Source organism: Benincasa hispida, chromosome 5 (assembly GCF_027475165.1).
Source record: "Benincasa hispida cultivar pf3 chromosome 5, pf3_genome.v1.1, whole genome shotgun sequence".
Classification (NCBI taxonomy): domain Eukaryota; kingdom Viridiplantae; phylum Streptophyta; class Magnoliopsida; order Cucurbitales; family Cucurbitaceae; genus Benincasa; species Benincasa hispida.
Genome location: NC_143482.1, coordinates 18,780,543 through 18,792,497, shown reverse-complemented (window position 1 = coordinate 18,792,497; position 11,955 = coordinate 18,780,543). Strand labels below are relative to the sequence as shown.

Genomic DNA, 11,955 nt, shown 5'->3' with positions numbered 1-11,955 from the left:
AAGAATGTCGATTTTCTTAATATTTTAAAAACAAGAAAAGTGATACTTCACATTTAAAAAAAGGTCAAGAAACACAGACACTTGACATGATTGAAATGTCAAGAATATGGGCATTAGACAAGGAAAAAATGTCAAGAAATTATGTGAACTTGACATTTAAAAAAGTCAAGAAACATAGACACTTGACATGTTGGAAATGTCAAGAATATGGGCATTCTTGACAAGAAAAAACGTCAAGAAATTTTGTGAACTTGACATTTAAAAAAGTCAAGAAATTTGCTTGTGATTTTTTTAGAAAAATCTACAATGTTGATGTTTCTACCTATAATTGCTTTTGTACATTGATCCAACAACCACATTTGGTATATATATGACATACATTCGTCAATCAAATAAATAATATACACTTATTGAAAAACTTAAATATCAATAAAAAAAACCACCAATATCTCTTTATAGAAACTTAACTTCTTTAACATTGTCAATAGTACAACCTAAGGAACATAATTCTAAATTGCAGTACGGTTGCCTTGTATAAATCTATAAACACAAAAGCCAAGTATTATAATGGATTCTATTTTTTCCTATGCTATTTGAAATGTTGAAATAATGATAATATACCAAATATGAGATGAGAATGCTTCTTTTGGTCACGATATCCCTCAGATACCTCATGACATAGTATCCACATTCAATGATCCCAACTTGTAAAGGACACTATAAAGAAAAAACTAGTAAATAAGAATGAAGTAATCCTTATGCACTAGATGTCTACTTAATATGATGAATAAGTAGTCATTGTTAATTTATACTTGCCTTTACTATTCTCCATAAGGTTTGCTTCTAGCTTTTTTTAATATTCTTTTGAGATTGAAACGTCGTAATTGCCCAATTTTTCAAGAAATAACCACAAATTCTAAAATAAAGTACACTTTAAAACAAACACTACAAATGAAAAAGGTTAACTTACGTGTCAGTTGTATATCTTATATCTGCCCATGATGTTGTCCTTATTAAGTCTAGGTAGTACACGGTATCATCGTATGCATTTATAACAAGTAGTGCCCAATAACCACTAGTTAATAAAATATAATTAGTATTTTTATTCCTAATGGAAATTGATAAAAACAAAATGTGTTTTAACTCATCCAGGATTAAAAGGAGAAAGAACTATTTGGTTTGCTTCTGAGACCATCAGCGTACTACACAAGTTTCAAGTTTTAACTTCCTGAGAGTTATGTCCAGAGGAAATGAGAGATGGAGCTACAAAAGTGTGTTGTGAACTTTCCTTTGATCAATAAATGATGAGTGCAAGTACTTACAAAAGATTTATAATATAAATATATATGACCAAAATTGGAAAGAAACGTCATAACTAAAGTCTATGAAAGTAATAACATTACTTTCGCCATGTAAGCAACCAAAGTCATTGTCTTGACTTCATCAATGTTACAAAAGTTAATTATGTCCTTTCGCAGGACACAACTCTTTCGACTGATACCAAAAAGTTCAACTGGAAGTTGTAAAAAAATACTAGACTCTTTGGCCATCACCTTTTCGGCATATCTAAGAATGGATTTCAAAAATATCGAAAGAACCGATGTTGAGTCACTAACTTCTTTTTTCTTAGTCATTTCCATTGAAGAGTTCACCCAATGCAGCAAAATCATAGAATAAAAGTATATAAATAGAAAAATTAGACATTTGATGGACTTAATTGATTTTATTATTCACTTACCTTAAAGATTTTCAAATCTTCTGTGTTGCAATTTACATTCACCTTTATCTTGTCTCTTCGTTTCTCTGGGAACTTAATCTCCTCCACCTTAATCTTCTCTTTCTGTGTCTTTTCATATGCAATCTTCATCTTATCTTCCTTTTTTAAAACAAAAACTTGAGATTCGATCTCATCTGCTAAAAATTTCTTAGAGCAACTTCCATGTCTATAAAATGTCGTAGAAGATGACATTTGAAGACGAGCTTCTAATTCTCTGACACGTTGACAAAGTGCTTCATTCTCACTTACAATTTCCTTGTTTTCATCCTTCCCATGCTTTGATTTTCGTTTCACTGTGTGAAAGTAAGCCGTTGGAGTAACAAAACCAACAACCCCACGCACATGCATGTGTGTTTCTTGAGTACCCAAAGCTTGTGTCAAGATATCATTGGGAGAGTGATGTTTGTGGCACAATGGATTTGTATTATTCTTTGAGATTTCATCCTAAAAAAATGAAATTTAATGTAATTAAGTTATATTTCATATACTTCATGTAAATTTAATACTTGTCTTACTATTTGATTGACGACTTCTTGAACATCTTCATTGTCTTATTCTCATTTCTTATTAACTCGAGCCTTCATCCATAGGTTAGCTTGACCAAAATCACTTTCATTTGAAGATACTTTCTTTTAGATTTAAATGAAGAAAAAAATAGATATTGTGATAGATTTAGGAATTATGAGAACATATACTAAATTCTTACCATCTCTTCAACAAGGTTAACATAACCTTTCCTTGAAATTCGATGATTGTACTTATTCTTAGATCGACATTCTTGTTGCAAGAGTATTTTTTCCTATACAAACATAATGATTATTAGTAGGAAATGACATAACAAATATTTATAAAATTAAATTAATAATATACTTGAAACTTTACATGCAATCTCGATCTTACAAACTCTTCCTAATGACTTTGATCAATAAATGAATACTTTTCTTGTGGATTTATTAGAAGTTGGGGTTCATCTTTAAATGGCATAATGTATTTTATTGTTAACCAATTCTTAAACTAACGAAAAGCTATGCCTGCAGTTTTCATAATGTTCTTCCTAGATCTTGTATCAAATTAAAAAGGTGGCCTAAACATTGAAAAGTTAGTGAAAACATTACATATACATCTACAATATTATCAAGATAAAAAGATGAATATATATACCTCAATTGTACTATATATCTTATCTTTCAACTCAATAGGCACTCGTTTCCAAGATGTATATATAATAGGTACATGATAATGCATAAAGGACCTAATGAAAGACTTTAACTTAGCTCCATTTTCACCAATGGGTACGCCATCTTCATTGTATTCCACAAACTTCTTTTCTCCCGCACTCCTAATACATGTTACATCAAACATAATAGTAGCTCCCCGTTCTCTCTTCTTTTGATTGGTGGTTTCATTTGACCTAACAACTACTATTTCTTTGTCATCAAACTCTAAATCTTCGTCACCCACTGTACTATGCTCCATCTGGTGTATAAATCAAAAACTGCAATCAAATTTAAGAAACAATTAGCGTTGTGTACATATTAAGCAAACAAAAAAACAAATGTAATTGATAAAAATTATAAATTAAAATAAACAGATTATCATATTACACAATATATAACCTACCCATAAAATATTATGTACGTATCCATGTGCCTTCACAATTCGATCGTACATATGTTGACATGTTCTCATCCAAGTCATTATGTACATCAACATTCGACATATCAACGGGTATTCCTTGATAATGTAATATTGTATCTCCAATTTCGTCCTCATTATATCTATCTTCAAAGTCCCATTGTGGTCGGGTAAGCACAATTGACCATCTAACATCACTTGGATCCTCAGCATAAAATACTTGTCTTGCTTGAGTTGCTAATATAAAAGAATTAGACTTGTGACCTATTCTATTTAAATCAATTAAGAAAAAACTAAGCTCATCAATTTTGATTCCACTATTGTTCTCAACCCAATCACATCTAAACACAGCAACATTAAACATATGATAATTTAGTTCTCATATCTCTTGTATCACTCCATAAAAAGACATATCTCCAATGATGGGATTTTTATCTTTTGAACTAGACACTTGCATCATTTTTGTAACTAAACTAACTCCACTATTTTGTACACTTCGATCCTTATCACAAGATTTTTTATGATAGTGACATCCATTAATTATGCAACTATCATATGTAATCACAAAAGGATGAGGACCATGGGCAATCCACCTCAAGTTATTTGAAACTTCAGTATTTCCCATTTCAAGCTCATTTGCAACCTACCATGAGAATTTCCATTCCAACTCAGTCTTTAAAAAGTGTATGTAAGATAATAGGTTGAACATTTTACCTCTTCTCATGGCCAAGATATTATTGGGAATGGTGTCCTAAATCTCCTTGTAATCTCATAGTTTGTAGACTCTATATAAACATATTGCTCTTAATAAAATAAGTTTTATTTTATAAGCACTTACTAAATCCAATAAACAAGATCTGATGTTATTTTATGTAAATTTAAACAAGTATGTAGAGACATACAGGTGGATCTTGTTTAAATAATAACCTAGGTCTACAGTAGATGGATGAGGGTAGGTACCTTATCTTGATGACACTGCGGATACAACCCGCTTTGTAGATGTTACAAATATTATAGAGTGCTACAAATGATATGATCATGATCATTTATGTAGAGACATGCAAGCAGGGTATCCTATACAAAGAGTTTGTATAATACCGGACCACAAAATGATTAGTCTCTTTATATAACACCATTGATAATAGAGACTTACATTTCACTAGGATGACCATAGGTGACATGACCTGAATCCTGAGTGAGTTGTGAACTCCTACTCATGAAGGTGGTCCTTTGATTTGTATGGGTGAGAGTGGCCAAATTGCCAACTACCAACAAGCCTACGGAATTCACTCCTTTCCTTGGTAAGGATTAGGGGCTATCAGTCTTAAACATAGTGGGGAGGGCTAGTCATAATGAACTCAAGCTTCATGAGTTAGATGTAACTATAAGCAAAACGGTAATTTGGCCCAAATTACGAGCATTCCTTCCCCGATGTCAAGGAGAAAGATAGATTAAATTGCTCTCTTACATGGCTGATTTCGGGTCTTGAACATGGTGGTCGACACCCTGAATCAGTTTTTGGGTTAGTTTGAAACGCTCAAATTAACAAGAGGAAATTTGATTATATATGATATAATAATTTTTTTTAATTATATATGATATAATTGATATGATGTATTTGATACATTATTATTTGATTGGAGGAATTAATATAAATATGGTTTATATTAAATGCCATAAAATAGAAAAAGAACTATGGTTTATATGTTGCATATGATGCAATATAAAAACTATAGGTTATAAATATAATATGATAAGTTAGTTATTTTATTTATTTATAATTTATTAATAGTTATTGTATTTATTTATAATTTATTAATTATATGATAATTGATATTTCTTTTTCTCAATAACCGACCTTAGTGGGTGGTTATACACGGTTTTATGGCAAATTAAGATAAAGAGAAATTTGATTTTTCAAAAATCTCAATGAACGACAACACGACTGATTAGATTCACTATCGAGTGTCTAAACGATGACTCTACCATACTACACGTTTACTAAACGATCAAGCGTCGAGTCTATACGATAGACTTCATCTACTACACGATTGTGTGATCGCATACTCGATGGTCTACTCAAATCCATCCCTCTACCCAAAATCAGCTAGAGCCCACAACTCATGGATTCTCACACCGAGAATACCAAGGTAATCTTGTGAAATTATTCTGATTTTTGGATATAAAAGTTTGATTATGTTCCTCTTGAATCCATTTCTGATTTTTGGACTTATTTCGAAGTTGCAATTGCAAAGGCATCATATGTTTTCTTTGAAGTGAACATTGAAACATAGTATAGTTAGATTTATATCATAAAACTAAATGAAAAAATAAAACCAATATCATTGAAGAAACTTGTTCTAAATATGGTTGCACATAAATTGTATTTTCCAAAACATACCGATGAGCTTGATATAAAAGTTCTTGTTCAAGTTTGAAAGAAACTCCTTTGGACAATGGTCTACCAATATTTAAATTGTCTAAACAGTCTTATAAATTATGAGTGCCAACCCCAATAGAATCTACTCCAGATAGGAAATCAGAACAAAATTCAATGGCTTCTTCTACTATATAACTTTCAATAATACAATCTTTTGGACGATATCTATTTCTCACGGAGTTTTTAATGATTTTCATGAAACTTTCAAAAGGATACATCCATCGTAAATATATAGGCCTACAAAGTTTGACTTCCTTAACTATGTGTACTGTGAGATGCACCATAATTGTGAAAAAATAAGGAGGAAAATACTTCTCCAATAAACATAATATAAGCACAGTATCTTCTTCCAACTTTTCTAATTGCTGCACATCTAGGACCTTGTTGCATACCGAATTGAAAAATATACACAATCGAGTTATGGCATACCGAACATGTTTTGGTAGCACTGATCTTATTGCAATAGGAAATAATTGTTGTTAGAGCACATGATAATCGTGAGATTTTAAACTATTAAGCTTTAAATCTGTCACTCACACAAGGTTTTTAACATTCGAAGAGTAACTTTCAAGAACCTTTATTCCTGACAATGTCTTTAAAACACAATGTTGTTCTTTCTTTGTAAGAGTATAACACATAGGAGGAATGAAGAGTTTTTTGTCACCGCTAATAGGTGCAAGCTCTGATCAAATTTTTAAATGAACTAAATCACATCTAGCATTCAATCCATCCTTACTTTTCCCTAGAATATCAAGAAGCGTACCTAAGATATTCATGCAAACATTTTTTTTAATGTGCATCACATTTAAACAATGCCTGATATGAAAATCTTTCCAGAATGGTAGCTGAAAAAAAGAAGACAATCTGTTCCAAAAAATCTTTGAACTTCCTTTCGTGGTTTTTTTTTTTATTGTTCTTCTTTCCTTTAGAAAATTCAATATCTTTGATTTTTAAATAGATAGCCTCCCCAGAAAGTGGTTCTAGAATTGTACCAAGTTCCTTTTGATCATTAAACGACTTTTTTTGGTGTCGGTACGGATGATTTCGTGCTAGAAATCTTCAATGTCCAAGGCATGCCATTTTTTCCCATATTTCCATCTTATAGAAGACATATTGTCTCCACAAATTGGACACATCTTATACCCTTTCAAACAACATCCACTTAGGTTACCATATGCAAGAAAATCGTTGATTGTCCACAACAAAACTGACCGTAAGTTGAATAGTTCTTCTCGATAAGCATCATAACATTCAACACCCCCATAAAAGTTTTAAATCTTCAATTAGTGGTGCTAAGTATGTGCCAATGTCGTCCCCTTGTTGTTTTGGACCCGAAATCAAAATTGATAGCATCATGTACTTTCTTTTCATATACAACCATGGTGCAAGATATAAATAACCATCACTACAGGCCAACAACTATATTTAGAACTCATTTCACCATGTGGATTTACTCCTTCGGCTGACAATGCTAAACGAAGATTTCTAGGTTCATAATCGAAGTCTGGCTATTTAGAGACTACTAACTTCCAAGTCGGAGAGTCTGCTGGATGTCATAACTTACCATCTACAATTCTTTCAACAACGTGCCAAGTCAAGTTTTTAGTACGATCAATACTTCTAAAAAGCCTTTTGAATCATGGAATTTGTTGAAAGTACCATGTCACTTTTGAAGGTATTTGTTTTTCCTACATTTTGTATCCTTCCCATTTTTCCACCTTGATTTACCACATTCAGGACATTCAATTGCATCTGCATATTCTTTTCTATACAAACAACAATCACTAGGGCATGCATGAGTCTTCTCATATTCCATACTTAGTGCACCTAAAGTTTTCTTTGCTTCATACATTGAATTTAGGAGCTCATTGCTAGTGGGCAAAATTTCCTTTAAGGTTTTGAGTAGTTCTGAAAAAATACTATCATTCCATCCATATCTAACTTTTAAATTATACAATTTGACTAATGTAGACAACTTAGTGTATTTTTTGCACCCTTCATATAATGGTTTTTCAGCATCATTAAGCAACTTCTCAAATCCATTCGGATCTCTTGAATATTCCTCATGAGCAACTTCGACCATTTCTTTTAAATTTCCAACACCAGTCTCTTCATACATATTGGTGTCAAACATAGAAGATTCTCCACAAAATGATGAGTTTGAAAGTTTTTCCCCATGCCAAAACCAAAATTTATAACTTTCATCAATCCCATTGACATATAAATGATCTCTAATATCCTTGCTACTATGCTTTTCACAATTCCCACATTTCAAACAAAGACAACAAATATAAGAGGTATTTGTTTTAGAAAATCCAAGTTTTATGAAGTTTTCCACACCCAATTCATAATCTTTGGATAATCTATTCTTGTACGTCCATGACCTATCCATGATTGTAATTTTAGTAAGAAAAGATGATAAACAATGATCAACTTCAAAAAACAAGATGTGGAAAAAAAACAAGTTCCCAATACATACAACTTGTAATTTCTAGCTCTACAACATTCCAACCTCAAGAAAGTAAGACAAATCAGAGAACCTCAAGGCAAATTAGAGAACAAAGACAAACACATCTAAAAAAATTGAACCCAAGGTGTAATCGAACCTAAAAAAATTGATCCCAAGGTGTGCACGTGCTCTAATGTGCTAAACATATATTAATTTCAATAACTAAAAATTGAACCCAAGTTTGGCAAAGCTACTTAGTTCATAAAGCCCTAACAAATTAGACACATTGACATATCTAACTTTTGCAAGCATTTAATTAAAGAAAAGTGGCAAGTTCTTGCAAGTTCTCTAAAATTAAAGCCCTAATTTTGGCAAAGCATTGAATTAAAGTGGGAATCCCAACTTTGACAAGTTCTCTAAAATTCAACCTCATTCAAGAACAATACGAAACAAGAGTTTATTATGAGAATAAAAAATATACATGAGAGATTAAAACCTAACTTTGAAAGTTCAAGCCTCAAACCAAAAAAATCAAACCCTAACTTTGGAAGTTCATGCCTCGAACCAAGAAAATCAAGCCCTAACTTTGAAACTTCATGCCTCAAACCAAGAAAATCAAGAATTAAACCTAATCTAAAACAGTTAAGCCTAATCAAACCAAGAAAATCAAGAATTAAACCCAATCTAAACAAGAAAATCAAGATTAAGTTCTAACCTTGAAAGTTCATGCCTCAAATCTACTTACCTCAATGAAGAATCTCTTCAAGATTGATGGAATAACAAAGATGCATCAAAGGAAAGTGGAAAGCTAAGAAGATTTCGAGTGTATTGCGAATAAAATTGACTAAATCTTCTAGAATTTCTTTTAAATTTGTCTGATAGCACTACAACGTTGTTGAAGAGCACGCGATTTTTCTGTCAAAACCCGTAGCATTGTAACGCTATTGAGAGTATTGCAATGCTACATGCATAAGGTGTGCGCATTTTTTATTTTTCCGTCAAAATACATAGCGTTGCAATGCTAATTTTTAGCATTGCAACACTGCCCTGTATATTCTACAATTCTTGACATTTTTAAAATGTCAAGAATCTATTAATTGAACTTGACATTTTTAAAACATCAAGTACTTTATTTTCCAAGAAAAATACATAACCCCCACCTTTTAAAATCAAGTTTTGACTTTTTTTCATTAAAATCACCTATTTCTTGATATTTTTTCATAAAAACATCAAGTATTTAAAATTGAAAATGTCGAGAAAGGTGTTTTTTCTTGTAGTGAAGATGCTTGAGATAGCGCTAGCGTTCTATTCTTGCGATTCCGAAAAATTTTGATTCCAAGAACATATCGTGTATCTCCCAACTTTTTCATTTGAAATTGCAATGTTAGCCATCTCTTTACGTCAGTAAGGAATCCTATCTCATTCCCAATGAGTAGGATATCATCAAAATAAAGTACCAGGAAAGTTATAATCTTGTTGACTATTTTCTTATAAACAGAAGGTCTATCAACATTCTATTCAAAGCCATAAGATTTGATCCCAGTGTCAAATCTTATATTCCAGAATTGAGTTGCATTTTCTATCCATAAATGGATCTATTAAGCTTGCAAACTTTTTGCTCCTGACCCTATTAAATAAACCATTCTGGTTGAGACATATAAATACTTTCGTCAAGTTGACCATTAAAAAAGGCTGTCTTGACATCCATTTGCCATATTTCATAATCATAGAAAGCGGCAATGGATAAAAGTAATCTAAATAGATTTAACACCCTTAGAATATAAAGATTACTTTATAAGTTTACAGAACAAATAAGAACACCATTCTTGTAAATAAACACTTTATCTACAAGGAAATTAATATAGTAGTTCTATTCAAGCAAACATTTTACAGAAATCAAGTTCCTTTCCAGTCTAGAAACTATATATACATTATCTAAGAATAAATACAATTTTTGTAAAAGTAATATGTGGTCTTCTTTGCCATTGTTGAGACGACTTGCCCAGTTCCAACCCGCATAGTCATCTCACCAATTCTAAGTTGTTGCCAGGAATTAATTCCATGAAAAGAAGAATAAACGTGATTAGTGACGCCATTATCAATTATCCAAATAGAATCATCATTCTCCACTAAGTAGGTTTCCAGAACTAGTAAATCATATTTACCTTGTTTGACCTTCTTCTCTGCCAAATACTTGGGACAGTTCTATTTCTAGTATTTCTCCAGGTTGCAATGGAAGCAAGTTTCTTTAGCAACCTTGGCCTTCTTTCCCCTCTAAGCTACAGCAGGGTTAGCTTTATTCCTCTAACCTCCCTTCTTCTTCTTCCACTTTTTGGTGTCAGAAGAAAAAGGTGCATACTTCCAAAGGTCAATCCTTTATAGAACTTCTTTGAGGAAATGGCAACATTTTCTTCTCCCTTCTACTCCATGAACTTCATCAAGGATTGATAAGTCTGCAGCTCATTCAGAAGTGTGGTCAAGTTGTAGTCAAGCTTGTTCATAACAGCATTGCTACAGAATTGTAAGAAGCTCTCGAGTAGAGGTTCTAGGATAAAGCTAACCTAACTGGCTTCATCGATGACAGATCCATTCATTTCAGCCACGTTAAAGTGGACCATCATGTTGACATCGTGCTTCGAAAAGAGGTACACTATTTCAAATAAGCATTGAAAATGTATTTTAGAGTGTTATGTTGGAGTTGTGTGGATGGTTATCCAAACATCTCCCGCAGTGAACCCATAATCTCGCATGCAGTGACCATGGGTTCATGCTTCTTTGCTAAAACTTCAGATAAGCTGGAAAGTATCTACGTTTGGGCCTTTTCATTTTCTTTAACCCACCTTTCACATGCATCCCCAACATTTTGAGATACTACGACATTAGATACTTGAGGACATTCCTCAACAAGGACAAACCTCAAATCATCGATAATAAGAATAGTGTTTATTGTGTTTTTCCAACTAGTGTAATTGTTGCCATTTAGTTTATCAACACTTAGAAGGTTTAGTTTAGCGCTTGTCATTTTCAAAGATTGCTGAAACAATACAAATTACTTATATTAGCTATTAAACCAATCAAATTTAGAAAAATTCTAATGTACCCTATGTGACATCTAATTTTGTAATGATTTAGTGAATCAAGATAAAAGTCATCATAGGGTGGTCAGTCACTTCTTCACTGAATTAAGACAATCTCAACCAACCATTGCACCAGAATAACTCTTATCCCTTAACGGTTAGTCGCCATTGTTTGGTAACTTACTCAACAATTTCTTGTAAGTAACTCTTCCTTTTAGACTCTAGAGTTTCATCCAAGTGAGCCAACCAAAAACCTAATCCTATCCACTTCTGGAGTTTGTGCAAAATTTCGTCCAAATGCCTTTCGTAAGAGGACACAAGCAAAGGTGCCTCGAGGTCGAGCATGAAACTTTACTACAAACCAATGAAAGAGATCATGGATGTGTTGACACACGTCCCTCTCCCACTTACTATAAACACTCTGTCCATTCACCTTGGTGTTGACCTATGCAAACACTATCCGTAAGGGGACATAAGCAAAGGAACCTCGAGGCTGAGCATAGATCTCACGATGTGAACTAGTTAGGGAGAAACGTGAAAGGAAATTGACATATCATATATATCATTTTCCTCCCAT

At 32.5% G+C, this 11,955-nt stretch overlaps 1 protein-coding gene and 1 pseudogene across 1 annotated transcript; both read right to left on the bottom strand.

The window, feature by feature from the left end:
• Window positions 1-3,407: 3,407 nt before the first annotated feature.
• Window positions 3,408-7,419, bottom strand: LOC150035945 (uncharacterized; annotated as a pseudogene).
• Window positions 7,420-7,515: 96 nt separating this feature from the next.
• LOC150035944 (uncharacterized) lies at window positions 7,516-8,244 on the bottom strand. Its single transcript, XM_090313523.1, has one exon. The coding sequence runs from the start codon at window positions 8,242-8,244 to the stop codon at window positions 7,516-7,518; it is 729 nt and encodes a 242-aa protein (XP_090169649.1).
• Window positions 8,245-11,955: the final 3,711 nt, after the last annotated feature.